At 41.3% G+C, this 24,023-nt stretch overlaps 1 protein-coding gene and 1 pseudogene across 2 annotated transcripts; both read left to right on the forward strand.

The window, feature by feature from the left end:
- Positions 1-8,124: 8,124 nt before the first annotated feature.
- Positions 8,125-11,066, forward strand: LOC311369790 (E3 ubiquitin/ISG15 ligase TRIM25-like; the record flags this gene model as incomplete). The annotated part of the gene is made up of 2 exons (XM_084487989.1): positions 8,125-9,169; positions 10,525-11,066. 2 exons carry the CDS (start codon positions 8,125-8,127, stop codon positions 11,064-11,066), a joined length of 1,587 nt encoding a protein of 528 aa, XP_084344115.1.
- An 8,195-nt stretch (positions 11,067-19,261) lies between these two features.
- LOC311369792 (tripartite motif-containing protein 16-like) lies at positions 19,262-22,453 on the forward strand (annotated as a pseudogene). Its single transcript has 2 exons — positions 19,262-20,324; positions 21,905-22,453. The product of its transcript is annotated as a tripartite motif-containing protein 16-like (transcript).
- The last annotated feature ends 1,570 nt before the right edge of the window (positions 22,454-24,023 follow it).

Here is a 24,023-nt window from a genome sequence, read left to right on the forward strand (position 1 = left end):
AGTGCGTAAATGTGGCTTCAGTCCTCTTTCGAAGATTATATCAAATGTCTTACTTGGATTTGGTTCTTGATTTCGCATGGTTAAGGTTGAGGGTTGAGTGTAAACTTTAGAGGGATTAGGGTTAAGGGTTACATTATAAGGATAAGGATACAAGGACAAATTATCATTATGATATCTAACTAATTGCACTACCACTGATAAAACAAGGGCTGCACAACAACACAACTACAGAAAACAGTACTACTCAAAACAGACAGACTTTGCACGTAAATTTGATCCGTCAAAACCAAAACTGTGAATCCTTCAACTATTGATTCCCCGATCCGTGGATGTGGTGCATTGGTACTATAGGGATCAACCGAGTGATTCGCTGTGTTTGATTCAGGAAACTACTGGATCGATCCGAACCAAGGGAACAGCAGAGATGCCATTCAAGTGTTCTGCAACATGGAAACGGGCGAGACCTGCATCTCCGCCAACCCGCCCAGTGTCCCCCGCAAGACCTGGTGGACCAAATCCACTCCCAGCGCCAACAAGCCAGTGTGGTACGGAGCGGACATTAGCAGTGGCACACTGGTGAGTGACCTCCATGTGTTTCCAGAAAACCACTTGGTTCACTTTTGACCAGACGACCAAGACTTCGCTACAAACCACGATTTTCCAGTGAGGGGCCGATCTTGTGGTATCTAGTGCATTATCTAGTGAGCATTATCTGCACCTTTAACGTTAGTTTACAGATGTCAGATCTGGCTCCTACTCTCCTACCTGGCTCCTCAGGTGGGGTCCTAAACTTCAAATTAGGTTTGAATTTCTCTCTACGCTTTGGGCATACCAAGAACTGGCCACAATTACATAGCAGATACTGTTAAAAGAAGAAAAGAGCTAAATATCTTCACATTTAGAGTACCTCCCAGTCACTGTTATTCTTCTGATCTTTACTGTAGTCAGTTTTTTTCCCGCCCTTTTCACTGTCTACTCTACAAGCTCCGCCCCCAACATGTTTTTCCCTTCCCCTCCCTGGAAAATCGGTGGTTCAACTGTAAAATGTACTTATTTTTCCATTCTTTAATGCTGAAAGGAGAAAAGCCTGTGATATTCTAGCGACTCGGGGGGGCACGTCTTAACAAAATCCGAACAAACGTCCCACTGTTTTACCTCCGGCGATTTCAGTTTGGATACGGAAACGCCGGGGAGCCGTCGAACGCGGTGGCGGTGCAGATGAAGCTCCTGCGGCTGCTGTCCAAGGACTCCCACCAGAACGTCACCTACCACTGCCGCAACAGCGTGGCCTACCGGGACGAGGCGGGCGGCGGCCTGAAGAAGGCCCTGCTCCTCCGGGGCGCCAACGGACAGGATCTGCGGGCGCAGGGCACCGCTCGCCTCCGCTACAGCGTCCTGGAGGACGGCTGCTCGGTAAGAGCCTGCCGCCGGACAGGGGGCTAGATGGAGAAATTGCGGATGGATTTGATTTAACTTTGTATATATGCAGGTTGAAGGGGAAACGTCCGGCTGGGCTACTTTTGTAATATAAAGCCAAAAGCACCAGGCGCGTGCCGGGCTGTTAAAACAGTTTTTGAATGTTCACGTCGAAAATATATTAAGAAGCAAGCGAACAACGTAATCGTGTTTTATTTAATTCATTTTTAACATGTTGGTATGTTGTTGGTATGATCTTAAGCATTGTGAGCTAAGCTATTTTGTCAATGTTACTAAACATAAACATAATAGCGCAATGCAGAAAAAGCATGTGTAAAATCCGGTCTCAGTCGTCCAGTCTCAACGTTTCCATGGCTTGTAACCAGGACAGAGAGAGCCTGACTGTGCTGACCCGTGGTGGTTTCTCCTTCCCTCTGCAGACGCCCAGCGGTGAGTGGGGCAGAACTGTGTTTGAGTACCGAACCCAGACCAACGCCAGGCTGCCCATCGTGGATGTGGCCCCCATGGACATTGGCAGGGACGATCAGCAGTTCGGTTTAGAAATAGGACCTGTGTGCTTCTCATAGAGCGACACAAACAAACACCACCCCCCCACCCCCCCCCCCCCCCCTTTTCCCCCACCACCACCGTCCCTGAAAATCAAACGATTAAAAGCAGCTCGGTTTGAGGAACCAAGCCAGATGTTTACTTAAGGACTCTGAAACCACCTCTGTCCAAAAGGCATTTGGTGTGGTCTGGAAGGAAGGAAGACGGCCATGTTTTGTCTTTGTGTCGAGCATGAACTCTCCTCGGATCGGGATGGATCCGGATGGATCCAGCTCTGTTTCACAGCCCATAATTGGATTTACTGATCAAAACGCAACACGGCGCTCACAACATGGATGTGGATGAAAGTCAAGGCATTAATTGTAATTAATGCTGAAATGTCCATTCCAGTTTGTATAAATTGTATTTCTCAAAGTCTATTGTAGCAGAAAAATGTATACAGATTATAATGCCCTTGAATAGTGATGGTGTTCTACTTTAATAACCATCTCTATCAGGCTGATGTGAAGCTCCGCTCAGTCTGAAAAGTCTGACAGCCACGGCAAACTTGAGGCAGGGGTTTAATTGAGACATGACAGCTAACATGCTAATGCTAATGGCCCTATTATGGACACAGTGAGCAAACTGCCGAGCTTCCATGATTTGGCCTGTTCCCCAGTGAAACAGGATATTGGAGAGATCGATGAGGGATGATTTTCAACCTTTCACAATTGTATTTACATGGGAGAGCTTCCTGCCCATTCAGGCTTTCTGACCCCATCAGGCTTTTCCATTCTGAATGTGGGATGTTCACAGTAAAAGTGTATGCGTGAATCAGTTGGAACAGAGTTTATATGACAGTGTAATACTAAATGTATCATGTAAAGTTTTAAGCCAAAGAGCTGGAACGGCTAGCTACCTAAATTATTAACAAGTCTTTAGTAAATTAAACAAATGTCTTCATTTGTTATTTCCGGAATTTACAATGTACATTGTGGTTTTATGTTAATTGTTGTTTCTGTCTATTGATATTATTAAAACAAAGGCGCGTCTTACTTGAGGCTGACTATCTATTCCATTTGCACACACGTACACACGCTGCATCACATTTCTGATCATCAATCGGTTAACACCATGAACTGTTTAAAATGCTAACACACAAAAGCAAAGCAATACAGATAATCCACAAATAATCCATATACAATACATGATATGTAGAAGTGGATTAGCTCTGCTGACAGGTGAAACAGGTGTAAAGCAACACACTGGTCAATTATTTAGTTGGTGTTATTTGAACATGAACGTAGGTTAGCCTGTATTTTGTATTAATTTACACACTCCACCCCTCCATCGCCATGATGCAAGAAAATGCATTTGTCCTCACATTCGTTTTCTAACCTTGTGAAAGAACAAATTATTTTCATTGTTTTCTTGTTTCCCTATATACATCACAAGGGGAGATGATTACGTTATTAAAAAAAGAGAGCAAACTACCCAGTATGTCGACTAGAGCAGTGCAGTTAGATAGGAGCCCTTTCATTCTATCCTGGACTTCCAGGATCTCTTGCGACACTTTTTGTTTGCTGTGCTTTGCTGGCCACACAATTATGGAGGGAAATGTGGAAGGGAATTTTATCAAGTGAATATCTATTGCATACACTACTTGAAAAGCAAGACAACGCACTTACATTGCATACGAAGCACAACCTACGCATCATTTTATTAGATATGAATGAATTTTGACAAAAAATATATCTCGGTCGGTGGCTGTGATTACAGCAAGTTTTTTGGGTTACTTCATTAATTTTTATGCCACTTTTGTTGCAACAATCCTGAAACTAAAAATTCTTCTTCTATTCTTATTTTTTTATTCTCTTATAAACAAATGTAGGCCTATGTATTAATATGACAAACTTCAGGTAATGTATTGGTGGTACCACTTTGGTTGGTCTGCTGGTACATGGGAGATAAGACTTTTATAACAAAGTCTCATGCAACACCAGCATCATTAAATATGAAATAACCCATATTGTCCCACTATTTGTAGGGATCAGCAGGAGGAGACACTGAGCATGGAGGTGAAGCTGGATGCTGAACTGAAGAGGATCCAGCAGTATGACGTAGATGTGACTCTGGATCCTGATACAGCTCATCCCCTGCTCATCCTGTCTGAGGATGGGAAACAAGTACATGATGGAGTTGTAGAAATTAATCATATGTTGTCTAGATGTGCACAAAATGCATTGTCCAATGGCAGGCGATTCCATGAGAAGAGTGGGTCCCCCACTTGAAAAACACCCACAACACCACAGGTGTGCAGCAGTCTCTGCTATATATTATGTATATTATTAATAATAGACTACTGGCACAATGGGGTGTTACTACAGTGCTGGCTGAACCCGAAGTAGAGTTAGTGAAAGATTTGATGTGAAAATAAGTGGAGGATGGCATTCTACAACCTGATTTATCCCAGACCCATAAAACCTTATATGGCGTTGTCTTGAACACTCTATGTGCAGAAGCAGAACCTAGTCAAAACTGGTGGTTGGTACTACAAATGTGTGAACCAATGAGGTAATAATGTTAGCTTTAACACTGTGTGGCCTCATGAAGTAACAGTGGACATGAATGAACATCAGGGATGTCACTCAGCTGGGACCTTCTGCTGAAGTCCCCCACCAGCTTCTTGGTCTTGTCCACATTAAGGACCAGGCGGTTTGCCTGGCGCTCCGGTCATCAGCGTTCATCAGCGTGTAGTCATCAGCGTTCCTCCTCAGGGTGTTGGAGCTGCTGGGGGCCTCACAGTCCTGAGGGCACAGGGAGTACAGCAGGGGACTCAGAAGGACACATCCTTTGGGGGGGGGGTCCCGGTGGCGAGGATGAGGGGTGTGGAGGTGCAGTTACCCACATCCACCACTGGGCGTCTGTCAGATAGGAAGCCCAGGAGCCTGTCTCACAGGAAGCTGTTTAATCCAAGGGCTATATATATATAATATATATATGGTAGTATATTATAATCTAGCTATGAATCACTATGTTTGAGTGGGGATGCTACTATAATACAATCTAACTGACTACTTTTTTGGTCCACAGGGTTAACTGGTTGTGTGGTGTTTTATTGGTGTGTATGTGTGTGTGTGTGTGTGTGTGTGTGTGTGTGTGTGTGTGTGTGTGTGTGTGTGTGTGTGTGTGTGTGTGTTTAAGTGAGGATAACCAGGTGCAGTGCTGCACAGCCAACAGTAATCCTGACAAAGCAATAATCATCTTTAGTTAATGATTGATTATTTGAATGACTAATACTCTGTATCCTGGTTTGATCCGGGCGGTTGTTGAAAGTGTGGATACGCTTTAACTATGTTTGCTGGTTTGTTGTTTTGGTCATTGTCTTTTCTGTTTCCTAACTCTATTTCGGAGTAGTTCTCCTACAAAATAAAAGTGTTCCTGTTGCTTTTCTTCCGGTGGTATTTTGATATGTTGGAGGTGGTTGTATAGCTTGACGTGGACTTCTTATCCGTCTTATCCGTGATCAGTGATGGCTCTATGTTCTGGTGGAGGCCCCGCCCTGACGGAGACCTTTGGACTCATCATAAAGGTTTCAGACATACTATAATAGATGCTGTATATTCAACAGGTCATGTCATCCACACTGAGCAGCCAAGAAGCTCAATCTTTACTCTCAATTCCTTTTTGAATCCTTTTGTTTTGTCTCTATTCTAAACCATTGTTTTTTGGCATAAACCGAAATCTGTTTGTTAAACGGATATTACTTTCCCTACATATTTACCTTTATATTTTCATAGGAGCAGCACAAATATTCACCACAGTGTGTGTCTGTGGGTGTGTTACTCCACCAATAGCAGAGGGAGGAGTGTAACACACAGGAGGTCTCTCTCCTCCCAGAGCTGCTAGGAGGCCAGGAGGAGCAGGGGGAGAACACATGAATAATTTCTGCACAAAATACGATAATGCAGTAAAAACTGTGAACTGAAGTACATTCGTAGGATTTTCAATTCTGAACAAAGTATTCCTGTATATATAGACATCTTGCTTGCATTTTAATGAAGTGATTGTTCTTCATCCTTGAGTGAAGTCATTGAACAGCAGTCAAATAAGGTTAGCGCGAGAGGCGTATGAACTGGGCGGGGAACTGGTCCAAACTGGTTGGTTCACAACATCGCTTCCTTGTAATGAGTCGGACGATTTGCTGTGGCTCACTTCATTACAGCAGGAAGAAGACGAAGGTACTGTAGTCAACTCTGATCCGTCATATGTCATAAATATGTATCGCCTGAATATCATATCAATAGGTTGATATAAATTGATTGATTGCAGTAAAAAACATTGTTAAATATGTTTATTAACAATAACTCAACTGTAGAATCTTATCACTGTTTTTAATTAAGTTAATTGGGCGCACTGCTATTTGTCAAAAATAAAAAATATTTAATTAATTAATATTTAAGCAGATTCTTTATCCGAAGTGACTGACAGTGAATTCACATTCAGGCCCTAAAGAGCAGGTAGGGCTTAGGGGGCATGTTGCTCTAGGATGCCGTCAGGTTAGGCTGCTTACATTGGGGATCAAAACCAGAACTGTTCAGCTGGGAGTCAACTGTATTATGATTAATAAGAATATTAGGTATTCACAGTTCATCTTTGCATTATTGGTATTATTATTATTATTATTATTATTATTATTATTATTATTATTAGATTATATTATATCTATATATATCTATAATACACAGTTGTTATCATGATTACTATTAGTAGTCACGACGTTGGCCATCTTTGTCAGTGAAGGTTTAAACATCCTTTTGTATTGAGTCTTATTTTCTGTAGGCCTGCGTCTCATCACCGATCGGGTTTTAATGTCATATACGTCATGAGGAAGTGCATATATGGTCATGCAGTATGGAGTGACACTTATTTTCCAGTGTGGCTATGTGTCATCTCAACCCAGTCTCACATCAAAATGTAGTATAACTACGTTGGTCCACAGTGGAAAATGTAATAGTTTTACAATAACTGCTCTAAAAATGTGACATGCCTGCATTTTTTTGGCCTATTCTTTTCTATAGGCCTGTCTACATGTCACGTAACATGTTTTTGCAGACATCTGTCTGCAAAAACATCAACATTGAGGACATATTCTTAATGTCAATATTTTGAGATTCTGCTTTGAAATGGGTTTTGATAACGATGTGTGACAGTTGAGCTGCCATACATTGTATTCTTTTGTGGTAAACTAGGCTCCGCTGGCTAATAGATATTCTAAAGTGCACCAGACAGAACAGCGCCTCCCGTTTGCCCGCCGAGGCAATGACCCATAATGTGTAAGCGGTAATCATGCTCGGTGTGTATTGACTATTTCTGTTGCTGAGTGCAATGATAATGGCAAGCTGCATATTTATTGGAATAAGGAATAGGGAACCTGATTAATAGTTGTTTAATTTGTTGTAAAGTGATGTAAAGTGGAATCTATCTGAATTTTGTCAATCATCAACCACATTATTGAGTGTGTGAGAAAACGGAAGTCTAGTATGCTCTTAAATTGTGTGTGTGTGTGTGTGTGTGCGTGTGTTCCCCTAGTGTGTGTGTGTGTGTGTGTGTGTGTGTGTGTGTGTGTGTGTGTGAATTTATATGTGTGTTTGTGTGTGTGTGTGTGTGTGTGTGTGTGTATGTCCAAGGACAAGTTACTGTGGCACATGGGTGACAGCCCGGCCCCCCTGGTTGCAGATTATAGGGTGGGGGGATTTACTCCTATTGACCACTTCTATATGAATGAGGGCATCTAACTCTACTCGAGTGATATGTTTGGAGGCTCTAGTCCAACCGGAAGTGATGGAATTGGTGGGTGATCTAGAAGTCTAGTACGCTTTGGAATCAGCTAAAGACATCAAGTCTTGAGGGGGCCTGAAGGACTGAAAAGATTATACATTTGGTGGTCCTAGTCCAACCGGAAGTGATGTAATGGGTTAGGGTTAGGAATGGGTCAGGAACCTGTCCATGTTGTCCCTGCCTGTTCTGTTTGAACCAAAAATATATATTATGTATAAATACAAACATTATAATGACTTTTAAAACCTTTATTTTACGTTTGAATACATTATAAAAACGAATGCACTCTTTTTAACCTAATAATACAAATGTTTTCTAGGAATGGCCACTTCTCACAGTTCCTGGTCTGAGGAGAACTTTTCATGTTCCATCTGTCTGGATGTGTTCAACAGCCCAGTCTCCACACCATGTGGACACAACTTCTGCAGAACCTGTATTACAACGTTCTGGGATAACAAAGATCAGTACAAATGTCCTGTTTGCAATGAGATTTTCCAAACAAGACCTGATTTACGGGTCAATACCATCTTATCAGAGATGTTTAGAACATTTAAACAAGTAAAAGAGCAGCCTTGTGTTCCCTGTGACGTCTGTACTGGGACCCAGCTGAAGGCCGTGAAGTCCTGCCTAGTGTGTTTTATCTCTTACTGTCAGACACACCTGGAGCCTCATCAGAGAGTTGCAGTTCTGAAGAGACATCAGCTGGTCGAGCCAATGAACCATCTGGCAGACAGGATGTGTGAGAAACACAACCAACTCCTGGAGCTTTTCTGCCAGACTGAACAGGTGTGTGTGTGTCTGTTCTGCACAGAGATGGACCACAAGTCCCATCCTGTTATACCGTTAAGGGAGGAATATGAAGTGAAGATGGCCCAGCTGGGGAAGATTGTGTCAAAAGATCAGCAGATGATCAAGGAGAGAACACGAAAGATTCAGGAAATTAAAGACACAGTAACACGCAGCAGAGCTGACGCAGACAGAGCGATAGCCGATGGTGTGCAGGTCCTCACAGCTCTGACATGCTGCATTGAAAAGTGCCGTGATGATCTAAACCAAATGGTTAAAGAGAAACTGAAATCCACAGAGAAACAGGCTGGAGACCTCATCAAGGAGCTGGAGCAGGAAATAGAAGATCTGACCAATAGAAGCTCAGAGGTGAAACAGCTTACAGACACTGAAGACCACCTCCACTTCCTGCAGAACTTTAAAATCCCGAAGAATCCTCCACCTACCAGGGACTGGACAACGGCGGAGGTCCGTCCTCCGTCATACTTAGAGACCTTGTGGAGATCCCTGGATCAGCTGGAGGAGACACTGGACTTGGAGATGAAGAAGCTGCCTGTCTTTAAATCAGCCGTAACTGAGTGTAAGTGTCGGTTTAGTTTGATCATGTATTTTCACTATATTAATATGAATAAAATGATCGCAATAACAATTAATCATACTTGTATACAATCTAAAACCATATAATATTATAAATGAAATTATTAATTATGTATTAATTAAGTTTATGAATATATTATTATTATTATTATACATAACTATATCATAATAGTCGTGCTACTCACATTATTAAAGGGTAGGTAATTCCTTGTTTTTGCACGAGGACTTCCAAGTAGGGGTGCGGCAGGTGCTCCAGCACCCCCTGGTGGCGGAGCTTCAAAGAAAATATTTTTTATAGCTTATAAATATCTCTTCGGTTACAGAACATTTTGTATGTCACGTTTGGGGAATGGGATGAAGAGAGGGATAATAATCTTAACTATCCTCAATGTTCATTGGCCTACCAGATTTGTCTTGACGCGATAGCAATCAGCCTAAAGCCGCGTTCACACCAAAAGGCGACGGGGCGGCGGCGCGACTCCGTACAAAGTCAACGTATAGACGCGTTCCAGGTGACAGGCGCCTGGAACACGTCTATTTATTGACTTTGTATGGAGTTGCGCCGCCACGTCGCTTTTGGTGTGAACGCGCCATTAAGTCGACAAACCTTACGTGGACCATAATTGAAAATTGAAAATGGTTGGAAACAAATAAAGTTAAGAGTTAAACAAAGAGTAAGTTAAAAGTTAAACAAATAGATAATGTGATCAAGTTTGAATACATTTAAGAAAAATATATATAGAATAGCTAAGCTGTTCTGATCATTGAAATAACCTCTCAAAAGGCTTATACCGTTGGACTCATTGAGTCTCAGCTTTCATATGCCATTTGTGTAGATAGCATGACGTGAAAAAGATTGTTTAAGCATTGTTGTTAGCATCTTGCTTCTTCTGGGAGTACACCGCATATGTAGCAAGCATCTAAACAGGGGTCCCCACAGACAAACGCCCGATTTATAACAATCATATTTCCAATCGATTAATCATTTTAGCACCAGTGTAACAAAAAATAAGGTAACCGTTTGAGCTTGACATTGTGTTTCTAAAATCTCAAAATAGAATATCTTAAAAAGTTTAAAACATAAAAAAAAATCGGAATAGAAGCGATTCTAACCAAATCTGAAGATTTGAAGTTTTGACATTTTGAGTCTCTAGGTGAAAGATTGTCGAAGGAGTAGGGTCCCAAAGTTTTTAGAGAATAATAAAGTTAACTTAAGAAGAACAATAGTTGAGCGCTGCATGCAGCAATCACCTAATAATAATAATAATAATAATAATAATAATAATAATAGTAGTAGTAATTGTTCAGCAGCCTAACCTTGTTTTGTTCTCCCGTCAGATGCCCGTAAACTCACACTGGACCCAAACACAGCCCACAGACGACTCTCTCTGTCTGAGGACAACAGAAAGGTGACGCTGGTTGGAGGGGACCAGCCGTATCCGGATCACCCAGAGAGATTTGACTCCTATAGTCAGGTGTTGTGTAAAGAGGGTTTGACTGGCCGCTGTTACTGGGAGGTAGAGAGGAAAGGAAGTGTTTCTATAGCAGTGACATACAGAGGAATCACAAGGAGAGGAAGGAGTGCTGACAGCAGGCTTGGAGGGAACAACAAGTCCTGGAGTGTTTATTGCCATGATGATGGTTACACTGCTCGGTACAACGGTAGTATAACAGAAATACGTCTCCCCCCCACTAACAGAGTAGGAGTGTATCTGGACCGGCCTGCTGACACTCTGTCCTTCTACAGAGTGTCCCCAGATGTAGGAGGGTCCTCAGACAAACTGACACACATCCACACCTTCCAGTCCACCTTCACCCATAGCCTCCACCCTGCGTTTGTGTTAGGGCCTGGTTCCTCAGTGTATCTGTGTCAGTTGTAGTAACACACACACACACACACACACACACACACACACACACACACACACACACACACACACACACACACACACACACACACACACACACACACACATAGTATATATATATATATACACGAGGACTTCCAAGTAGGGGTGCGGCAGGTGCTGCAGCACCCCCTGGTGGCGGAGCTTCAAAAAAAATATTTTTTATAGCTTATAAGTATCTCTTCGGTTACAGGACATTTTGTATGTCACGTTTGGGGAATGGGATGATAATCTTATCTCTTATCTTAACTATCCTCAATGTTCATTGGCCTACCAGATTTGTCTTGACGCGATAGCAATCAGCCTAAAGCCGCGTTCACACCAAAAGGCGACGGGGCGGCACGACTCAATCTACTGCAGTTTGTAGCTGCTCAGCTATGTCACCATGGACCTTGGTGGCTTTAAAGTTCTTCCATGCCACCATTAAGGCCTTGTGCAGTGAACTTTTCTCATGGTCCCTAAAGGAATCCAGAGCTCTCTTCCAGTTGGAGCAGAAAGTTAACTGTAATCAACCTTACAACCTTTATTTATTCATTTTTTCACAAATTTTTGAAAATGATTTCATTATGTTCTGGAGACACGCAGTGTATTCCACCAAAAATGACCGTACAACTTTCACAACTTTCCTCACTTTTCCCTTGGTTGCTATGGTGATAGCTCAGACGAGGAAGGTAGCTGCCCGCTCTATTGCCGGGGTAGAAACTGGACAGATTGATCTAAAAAATACACGACTGCCTTGGACATACGCTTGTTTTCATCATTAGCGAATGTCATTCCAGGGCTATATTTTATTATTTCAAATTTTGTAAAATGAAAGAAAGAAAAAAAATAATAATTGTGAAATCCGGGGCTATTCATAAAACAGAGCCAGGTCTAACGACGCCACTGCTCATTGGAATTAAACATGCCACCAAAACAGACTCTTATTGGTTGCAAAATAAATGGAAAGATACAGATATCCCACCCCAAGTCGTGCTGTTATACCAAATATCAGCACCGCTTTGATAAGCTTGGGCGTTCTGCCTTCAGTATAACAGCAATCCCTCTTGTGTCATCTTAAATAAATGCATTTTTATCCTACAATGCTGGATATATATTTCCCACTAAAGGACACTGATATCAGGTTTTATTTCGATTTTTCTAACATTGAACCTGATTTAATTCAGATTTAAAAACATTCATAAATGCAAGTGGTCCAAGGGAAAAGTTAATGATGTTAATGATGTGACAGGCTGGCCAGTATACGGTTAATGACAACGCCGCCTAGGTTTTGTCTAGAGCCCTAGGAGCTTGATTAATGTAAACTATTTAAATCACTAAAGGTTGGTTTGGGGAGAGAGGAGCCGTGTAGCAAATACTCAGTAGGAGGCAGGGACTAAACTTTTTAATTAATAACAATTTATTCAACAAAAGTATTTTTAAATGTTTGTGCACAACATAAAATGATGCATTACGAATCCCTGAGCCGTCCGGCCATAGGGAGACTCAGTGATCAGCTCCGCTCTTCTGTTCCACTCCGCTCGTCCTCACCCCGGTCCAGCTTCACTGCGATAAACAGAAACACTGGCTGGTAGTGCGTCCAGCTGAATATTGATTAATTCTGTTATTTTCAGCACAACATGGCACCAGAACTTGTTCAGTTATTAAAGATATGTACATATCTGTTTATGATTTGTAATGTCTGGTACCTCTTATGATTTTAGTTGTTCTGTTTTTGGTTTAAGGGACAATATATTCAGTTGTATTTGTTAATAAAGCATAATCATAATAAACAACTCAAGTTGATCCAACTGAATATTCTTGTGTGTTCAGCCGATGATTCTTCCTGTTTCTTCATTTTAAATGCTCCATGTTTAGCAGATGTTTCTCCAGAGCTCAGCTCTCTGTTGGTTATCCTAGCAGCACACTTCTAGTACGTCTTCATCCTGAATAAAACTGAAATAATTATTAAGAAATAACTAAATCATTAAAGACCGGGTAAACCAAAAATAATTATGGGTTTTGAGTTTATAATACCACAGGAAAATATATTACTAACCACCCTGCCAAATTTGAAGGACTAAAAAAATCGCGAAGTATATAAAATTATGCTTCAAAGTTGATGAAAAATGAGCAGTAATCCCTGGCTCAGGACGGTGGGGGCGTGTGCGCTGCAGGCCAGGAAACCACGCCCATCACCGGAGAGGTCCAACGGGCAAGCTAGCTGCAAACTGACAATTCAAATCAGACTCGTGAGCGGTAAAACCATATGTCTATGGGTAAAACCATAGACGGGTGAAACCACAGAATGCTAGTGCGCGGTTAATGTATTTATACCTAGAGGGCAGCAGGGGGCGGGTTTATGTGAGTAAGACCGCTTTACGTAACGCGGTCCTCGATGTAGACCCGCCCATTTTAAACCTGCACACAGAACATTCTCTGAGGCCTAGCTCCTCAAGGAAATGATGAATGGGAAAAATATTTTTTACATGTTTTGAGGGACACATTTAAGGCCTAATTAATATGATAAGAAGAAAAATACTGAATTTGGTTTACCCGGTCTTTAATAATACTAAAAAAAAAAAATTAAAATTTGTTTTATTTTGTTTTAAAAAATTAAAACAAAATTATTAACCTGTCAGTTCCTCTTCATTGAAGGCTAGCTTTAGGGCTACTGCTAGCCATTTGGGTTTCCACTTGGATTTCCACTTTGCTGGGCATTCTGTCGCAGTTTTCCCAAGTTCCCCCAATGAATTATCCAGTAGTAGCACATTTGATTGAATAGAAGTTCCTCTCTTAGATATATAGGTATTTAGTATAACATGCAGTGCCTGTATCTTATTGTAGGGTCTATATAACATGCAGTGTATCTTATTGTAGGGCCTATAAAACATACAGTGTATCTTATTGTAGGGCCTATATAACATGTAATGTATCTTATTGTAGGGCCTTTATAACATGTAGTGTATCTTATTGTAGGGCCTTTATAACATGTAGTGTATCTTATTGTAGGGCCTATATAACATGCAGAGTATCTTATTGTAGGGCCTATATAACATGCAGAGTATCTTATTGTAGGGCCTATATAACATGCAGAGTATCTTATTGTGGGGCCTTTATAACATGTGGTGCCTGGATCTTATTGTTGATCTTGCAGAAGGTCTGTGTGCCGAAACATATGGAGCCAGAGTGTGCCAGAGAGAGAGAGAGTGTGTGTGTGTGTGTGTGTGTGTGTGTGTGTGTGCATACCTTTGTAAATAACTGCCTGTAATGGGTGTAACAAGATGAGGAAGGAAAATAACACGATGAATCCAACCCAACCAGATGAATCATACAACAAAGAGAAATTAATGAAGAAAATAACCCAGTGTGACAGGTCGTCTCCCTCCTTACCAATATGGGGCACTGTCAATCTGCTGAGTGCATTAATTGAGGGGCGGGGCACTTGATATATATACAGGTGCGCACACCTGTCCTCTCTCTCTCTCTCTTCCGCTTCCCTGTTGGGGACTGGGCCGTTCGGTGTGGCCAGCGTGGTTGTGTGTGTGTGTGTGTGTGTGTGTGTGTAATCCTCATCGTTCAGGTAATGCACTTTGTCACTTTACCGTTGTTCCGGTGTGCATCAAACGGGCGTTTTGGTGACGCGCTTTCCGCTTTTATAGCGTAACCGGCTGCTGGGGTTGTGGAGGACGCATCGCTCCGCCAGAAGCCCTTCCTGGGTGCGATTGCTTGCTCCTTTTGGTATGTCCTCAATTGTTTGCATTTTAGTGGCTCCATCACTCATTTGTTTTAGCTCATTATTCTCTGGTGTTTGTAGCTGGGCGATTTGACGCGCAGCGCGCCCCTTTCCAGTCACTCTGGAGCGGTAATGTAGCTCAGAGTGGTATGTATAGACTCTTTTAGCAACTCTTTTACAAATGTTTATGATAACTATATATTTGTTTATTAAATCATGTGTGCCCTCTTGTAGAGGCCTTGGTTATCCACTGGCACGTATCCAGCCACCGTTCCCTGGATCTGCGCTGCTGTTTTGGCTCCCTCTCTTTCAATACATTGTGGACGCGTCTGGCTTGCCGGGTGACGCCGGCGCGTGATTTACCGGTCTGAGTTGAACGCGACTGAGTCTTTGAGCCAACTTTGGCCTGGTTACCGGGCTCCTCAATTAATATCGTCACCTTCTCATTGAGGCTGATTATTATGGATTGGTGTTATTGATTGATGTTATTGATTATTTTGTATTATTTAGTATTTTTGTGTTAAACCTTTTACTTTTCCTCCCCACCAGTCTTGTTCAGCACTTTTTGGCATGTTTTAATTGATTTGTTTCGTGTTTGGTTAGGCGCGGTGGCCCAGAGGCGGCAGTCCAGTTCCTGGTGGCGGTCCCCTTCACCATTTCCTTTTTCTTTCGTTTGATGTGTGAGTGTAAGTGTCACGGGTGTTTTAAGTTAAGGACCCTTCTACTTTGATTTGTCCCTGCCGCCTGGTAAGCCCCTGCCCTCTCCCTTTTTAATTGTTTTTTTTATTCTTGCCCAGTGCTAATTTGTGATTATTATTATTATTATTATTAGTAGTAGTAGTATTGTGGGGGATTTTGGTTAATTATTTTTGTTTAATAAAGTATTCTCCTTATTTGAAACCGTCTCTCGCCCCTGTGGTATTTCGAACCTGTGTGTCTTTAGTTACATGAAGAACTGTTAGAAGTTCAGGATTTCCTGCGGGTGAAACTTCCGCAGGTGGCGTTGTCGCAACCTTTATCACGCCACACCAGCCAATAATAGAAACATAACCCATTATAAATGATTACATTACATATTATATGAAAATAATAATAGATTGTATTCGTATAGCACCGGTCATTATCAGGGACCACCTAAAAGTGCTTTGACAGTGGAACAAAAGCAAAAAAACAAACTGTGTGTGTGTGTGTGTGTGTGTGTGTGTCTGTGTGTGTGTGTGTTACTCAACCAATAGCAGAGGGAGCGGGAACCCTAGAAGTGGAACACACAGGAGGTCTCTCTCCTCCCAGAGCTGCTAGGAGGCCAGAGGGGTATCCCATCAAAGTTGCTAACGAAAGCGGCGCTTAGTTGATTAAGCCCAGTTAGAACTAGAGGCAACTTCCACTTGGGGCTAAAGCCGTTCCATCAACGCAGTTCAGCCGCGCCTTGCTCAGGTTAGTTCAAGCCAGGCTAACGTTATCCTGGATTACGCGCGTTCACAAGATATGTAACCAGCCCATAACGTGAATGTCGAATCATGGATCAAATGTCCGAAAAGGACCGAGCGGGATCTTTTCCAGCGGCGAACAGAAGCTGCTTGTGGAGGTCTATGAGGAGTACACGCATATAATAACTCAAAAAGGGAACACCGTAACCATTAATAGAAACAGGGAGGCTGCCTGGCACAAAAATCGGCGATCTGTTGAATGCATAAGTAGTATTAAGCGGAACATATTTTAATTTAAAATTGACCATAGATTTGAAAGCAGGGAGATAGTCACGTGTTAACATGTCGGACTTGAACCCGGTCGTCCGGGGTTCTATCCCCACACAATTAGTAATATAGGAAGGATTACTAGAGAAATCAAATAACTTTTTCATGTAGTTTATTTTCCATTTCTTTGAATATTCTTAATTAGGCTGAGCGAAATAAGCCTGGCTTTGCGCTTAGCCTGGTTGATGGAATACCCCTCAAGAGGAGCAGGGGGAGAACACATGAATAATAACAACAGGACAAGCAAGGATTGCTGTTTATGTGTACCACTGCTTTTCTTCGATACAACTTAATAACAGTCTCTTATATCTCTTATAATGTGTGTGTGTGTGTGTGTGTGTGTGTGTGTGTGTGAACTGGGGGGTATTCCATCAAAGTCGCTAACGAAAGCGGCGATTAGTTGATTAAGCCTGGTTAGAACTAGCGCCAACTTCCACTTGAGGCTAAAGCCGTTCCATCAACGCAGTTCAGCCGCGCCTTGCTCAGGTTAGTTCAAAGCAGGCTCACGTTATCCTGGATTACGCGCGTTCACGAGATATGTAACCAGCCCAGAACCGTGAATGTCGAATCATGGATCAAATGTCCGAAAAGGACCGAGTGGGATCTTTTCCAGCGGCGAACAGAAGCTGCTTGTGGAGGTCTATGAGGAGTAAATGCATATAATAACTCAAAAAGGGAACACCGTAACCATTAATAGAAACAGGGAGGCTGCCTGGCACAAAAATCGGCGATCTGTTGAATGCAAAAGTAGTATTAAGCATAACATATTTTAATTTAATATTGACCATGGATTTAAAAGCAGGGAGATAGTCTCGAGTTAATGTGTTGGACTTGCACCCGGTCGTCCGGGGTTCTATCCCCACGCAAAGTGGGGATAGAACCATTAGTAATATAGGAAGGATTACTAGAGAAATCAAATAACTTTTCTTTGAATATTCTTAATTAGGGAATTAATAAAATTAATAAAGGGAATTACAAAATGAAGCCAACGCCAAGAATACTACACATTAGTCTAGACGCAAACTCGGGTCACACGTATCACAGGGCAAGTGCTAGACCATTCACCCAGCCGCTGATTACTGATGAAGCGATAATACATAGATTTGTGTAAAAATGTGTTGAACAAATAGCCACAGTAATAATAGATAGCAATTCATTTAATTATTTCATTTGCGTCATTTAATCTTAGACCCTTAGTGAAAATATACGCTGTTTGTACTTCATATATGTACATTTATGACAAAATTGTGAGGACTAGGCTTGGCGGAACCTTCTGATGGTACAATTGTTGCTGACAGGTGGATTTCTCTGAAACACCGCTCAAGTTAGCCTGACAGTTAACCTGCTCCCGACCAGGTTAGTTTGGTCGGATAAATTGCCATGGTTACTTAGCGGAAATTCCCTTAAGTGACGTTCATGGAACGCAACTCTAGCTGAAAGAAGCCTGGCTTTACGTTTAGCTTGATGGTTGTTTGGTCGGATAAGTTGCCATGGTTACTTAGCGGAGATTCCCTTAAGCCACATTAATGGAACACAACCCTAGCTGAAAGAAGCCAGGCTAAGCAAAATAAGCCCGGCTTTGGGTTTAGCTTGGTTGATGGAATACCCCCCTGGACCAACTGGTTGGTTCACAATATCATACTTTACTTGTTACTCAGTCAGAAGGTATGGTGTAGGGCACTTTCTTACAGCAGGAAGAAGACGAAGGTACTGTAGTCCACTCTGATCCGTGATGTATCATCAAGTATGTACTTCACTTATATATCTTATCAATAGGTTGATTGATTGATTCCAGTTAAAACGTTGTTAAATATGTTTTAATAAACTAGTCGAATTGAAACCTATTAGTGTTTTATGAAGTGAATTGGACACATTTAACTAATGAATAAATAATCATTAATAAATAAATAGTAGTAATAATTAGTAATTGGTAACTAATTTGTATTAGTTATTTTACTAATTAATGATTTGGCAGATCCAAAGTGACCGACAGTGAATACAGGTAGGGCTTAGGGGGCATGTTGCTCTAGGATGCCTACAGGTTGGACTGCGTATATTGTTTCAGCTGGGTGTCAACTGTAATATTATGATTATTATGATTATAAGGTATACACAGTGAAAGTATTATTAGTTTACGGTACTAGGATATGATGCACAGTTTTTATCATGATTATTATGATTAGACAGGATTTCGGCCATCTTTGTCAGTGAAGGTGTTTAAACATAATTTTGTATTGGGTCTTGTTTTCTGTGTGCCTGAATCATGAGGAAGTCCATACACTTTAGACGGAAGCCGTAACAATATGGACTTTTACAGTTGGACTGACACTTGTGTTATAGACAATTGAGGCTATGTGTTATCCGGATATCATTGTAGTTGACTGATACATACCATGTTTAAACCCATAATTGATAGAAATGTAACTTGAGATTGGATACAAATTAAAATTAAAATAGTAACACAGTGTGGTAGAAAGATCTGACATTGAGAAACAGAAAACATTAACATATGGACCCATAATCCTCATGAAGCTGTCCTGTCTCTGGTTCCATGTTGTACCTGCCTGTTCTGTTTGAAACAAAAAATATATATCTCATGTAAACATAGATTAATGAATTAAAAGCTTTATTTAACGTTTGAATACATTATAAAAAACAAAAGCAATCTTTTAACTTAATAATTCAAATGTTTTCTAGGAATGGCCACTTCTCACAGTTCCTGGTCTGAGGAGAACTTTTCATGTTCCATCTGTCTGGATGTGTTCAACAGTCTCCACACCATGTGGACACAACTTCTGAAGAACCTGTATTACAACGTTCTGGGATAACAAAGACCAGTACAAATGTCCTGTTTGCAACCAGAGTTTCCCCACAAGACCGGATTTACGGGTCAATACCCTCTTTTCAGAGATGGTTGATCAGTTTAGAACGTTCGTACGAGTCAAAGAGCAGCCTTGTGTTGAAGCAGGAGAAGTTCCCTGTGACGTCTGTACTGGGACCCAGCTGAAGGCCGTGAAGTCCTGCCTAATGTGTTTTATCTCTTACTGTCAGACACACCTGGAGCCTCATCAGAGAGTTGTAGTTCTGAAGAGACATCAGCTGATCGAGCCAATGAACCATCTGGCAGACAGGATGTGTAAGAAACACAACCAACTCCTGGAACTCTTCTGCCAGACTGAACAGGTGTGTGTGTGTCTGTTCTGCACAGAGATGGACCACAATTCCCATCCTGAAAAGGATGAACCTCAAAAGGAGGAATATGAAGTGAAGATGGACCAGCTGGGGAAGATAGAGTCTGAAGTCCAGCAGATGATCCAGGAGAGACAACGAAAAATTCAGGAGATCAAAGACACAGTAGAACTCATCAAAGCAGACGCAGACAGAGAGATTGCCGATGGTGTGGAGGTCCTCACTGCACTAATGCGCTCTATTGAAAAGGGTCGTGATCATCTCAACGAAATGGTTAAAGGTAAGCTGAAATCAACAGAGAAACAAGCTGAAGGCCTCATCAAGGAACTGGAGCAGGAAATAGAAGAGCTGACCAATAGAAGATCAGAGGTGATGCACTCACTGAAGACCACTTCTGCTTCCTCCAGACCTTCATGTCCCTGAAGAATACTCCACCCACCAGGGACTGGACAACGGTGGAGGTCCATCATCCATCATACATAGGGACCTTGAGGAGTTCTCTGGATCAGCTGAAGGAGACACTGGACATGGAGATGAAGAAGGTGCCTGACCTGAAATCAACTTACACAAGAAGTGTAAGTGTCTGGGTATTTTGATTCATCACAAAACACACTTACTATTTAAATGCAATATCCATCCACACAACAAAAGTGGAGGTCCGTCCATTCAAATCCTACTGGAAATGAAGACAATGCTTTACTTTTTGCGTTAATTTGGTGAGTGCTGCTAGGCAGTCCCAACTCATGTTCTTCTTAGACTTTATTATTTCTGTATTATTCTCCACAATATTTGGCTGGAAATACAATGTAAATACAATTCATCAGTCAACAACAAAAAACTGAGAACGGACAATATTATCAAGTGAAGGTGGCAGAAAAATATCAAGATCTCCATTTTCTTTGGTGGCCCAAGGGCAAGTTGAACGAGCCCATAGAAGAATTAAGAATGACAGAACACATCTTTGGGGCCACTTCATCGCAAAGTGTTGCCTCATATGTCCTGAAAATAACCGTTGAGGACCACAAAGCCATAGAAAACCCAGAAGCTGTCCAAACAGTCCTTCATAATGTCTATGTAGAGGACTGATTGAGCGTAACTACAGATGATGCAGTGACCTTGGCTAGTGATCTTTACACTTTGTGTACAAGTCGAGGTTTCACTTTGACAAAATGGATGAGCCACAGCAGGAAGGTGTTAATGTCCATTCGAAGTATACAGAGCTAGTGAAGTGAGAGCCATGGACCTAAGCCAGACCTGGGCATTGTGTGGCCCAGGATGGAGCGAGTAATGTAGGTGCATGAGTTTGTTACGCAACTGCTTGAATGAATGCAGAATCAAAACCAAATCCATTGGAGCAGGTAGACAGCTAAAATGCGCCGTAAACATAGGAAGATGTGTTGGGTGTTCTGTAAAATATGGATTTCAAAGTATTTTTTCACAGAAATCGCCGGTAAAACTGTGTGTTTACTTTGCAATAAACGTACCACTGTACATTCAACACTAAGGATGGGGATTGAGTCCAGGTTCTATTGAAATCAATTTAATTGACTGCCAATAGCATCAAACTAAACAAAGAACAATCAAATTGCCTTACGCCCTCGTTTGCTTAATTTCTTATTTGGTCAATTGGTTCATGGCTGAATGTGCAAAGCTGCAAAATGTTGATTAATTATAATAATTTAATTTAAAACAATTAACATTGATTGATGATAACTTCATTATAATTTATAAGGTTTACATAAGTCTAAAATGCATTATTTTGTAATATATGAATTATGAAAAGAAATCTGTACTTCTTGATTACCTACTATGTAAAACACTACGTCACTGTAGTAGGAACCTGGTTTTGAGGTTACTTTGGTTGTTTTACAGGGGTCAGATATAATTATATGCATCTTCTTGGCCGTGTGATAAACATTATTACTTTGTGTTTTCTAATAAACATCCAAAAGAAAGTTATTGTTTCTTGTTGTTCATATTGCGAATATGGTTGGTTTGTCTGACTCCAACAAGTGGTACATATATGGTGAAGAAGAAGGAAACTGAGTGCCACTACAATAATAATAATAATGTGAATCTGAATATTAATCATAAGCATCATCACCACCAACATAATGGTTTATCAGCCTAATCATGTCTTGTTCTCCCATCAGATGCCTGTGAACTCACACTGGACCCAAACACAGCCCACAGACGACTCTCTCTGTCTGAGGACAACAGAAAGGTGATGATGGCTGGAAAGGAGCAGTCGTATCCTGATCACCCAGAGAGATTTGACTCCTATAGCCAGGTGTTGTGTAAAGAGGGTTTGACTGGCCACTGTTACTGGGAGGTAGAGTGGGAAGGACATGTTTCTATAGGACTGACATACAGAGGAATCACAAGGAGAGGAAGGGGTAATGGCAGCTTGCTTGGAGGGAACAACAAGTCCTGGAGACTTTATTGTTCTGATGATCATTATAATGCCTTCTACAACAATAGGGTAACAGAGATACTTCTTCCCCCCCCCTGGCTCTAACAGAGTAGGAGTGTATCTGGACCGGCCTGCTGGCACTCTGTCCTTCTACAGAGTGTCCCCAGGTGGAGGAGGGTCCTCTGACACACTGACACACATCCACACCTTCCAGTCCACATTCACCCAGGAACTCTACCCTGGGTGTAGGTTAGGGCCTGATTCCTCAGTGTGTCTGTGTCGGTTGTAATAGCACACACACACACACACACACACACACACACACACACACACACACACACACACACACACACACACACACACACAGACACAGACACATATTTTTAGAAATGTTATATTTCACGTATTTACAAAATATAAAAAAACATATGCAAGGTATTTACAGTTGTTACACTAATCACAAGACTCCAACTCATACCTAACTACTCTAACTATCCCCCAGAGGCAGTGGCCCTTAATTCTATAAGAAACATCTTGGATCATACCATTCTAATAACATAATAACATTTGAATGATCTCTATTCTTGACATTTATTACACAACAGACATTTCCCCGTAAATATATCAATAACATATACTTCTTCACACCCCCAGAAACAGTGTAATTATACAGCTCTTACGGCACACCTCACACCTAATGTTGGCACCTTCCAGTCCCCAGTGCTCATGCCCATGATTACTTAACAATTGAACGTACATAGTAACACCACTCTGCCAAACACTACAGAGCTTAGGTCCTTGCAGACGAGCGGTAAACAAGAGTAACTTCCTACACAAAGTAGCAATTTAGTGTGCAGGATGTGTTTCTTGACACCAGCTCAGCCCCAGCCCAGTTGTGGAACTATTTGGTTGGTCGATCCAAATAGATGATTAAACAAACAAACAAATCATAATCTGTTGTCGCTTTCTACTGTTCGCTTGTAGAACTGTTGTATAAAAGCTATATCACAGTCTTATTTTGATAATTCTAACATGGAACCTGATTTAAAGCAGATTTAATATTGTATTCATAAATACAAGCGGTCTATGGGAAACGCTGATGTTCATCTTGTGAAAACTGAATATAGATTTATTGTGTTATTTTGTGAACAACACAGCAGCATAACATGTTCAGTCATTAAAGATATGTGCACATCTGTATTATTTGTAATGTCTGGTTCTTCTATTATTTCAGTTGTTCTGTTTATTATGTAAGGGCCAAATTATTAATTATCATTAATAAAGCATCATGATAAACAACTCAAGTTGATCCAACTGAATGTTCTTGTGTGTTCAGCCGATGATTCTTCCTATTTCTTCATTTTAAATGCTCCATGTTTAGCAGATGTTTCTCCAGAGCTCAGCTCTCTGTTGGTTATCCTAGCAGCAAAACTCTTTATTTGTTTATATCATACCATTAAAGTAGTAGTGAAGAAGTGAAGTACGTCTCCATCCAGAATAAAACTTAAATAAATATTAAGAAATAACTAAATCAATAATAATACCACTATGGAAAGTGTTTCGCATTGTTGGTTTCGCATGTAGACCCTGATACACCATTTAGGCTGTGATGCAGACCATAAAGACCCTGACGAAAACCAAGACCTTTTTTGTTTGCATATGGTTGACAACGCTGGAATAGCCTGAATATACACACATGAATATATGAAGACACATACACGCAAGCATATATAACTACACACACTACCACACACATATATGAAAACACACACATATATGAATCAGATGCACACTGTGTTTAGTTTATGTAATGTACTCAACTATACTCCAAATGCTACATTTTATTGGGCGTCTGGAGA

This window comes from Micromesistius poutassou (assembly GCF_964030765.1).
Source record: "Micromesistius poutassou genome assembly, chromosome: 24".
NCBI lineage: Eukaryota > Metazoa > Chordata > Actinopteri > Gadiformes > Gadidae > Micromesistius > Micromesistius poutassou.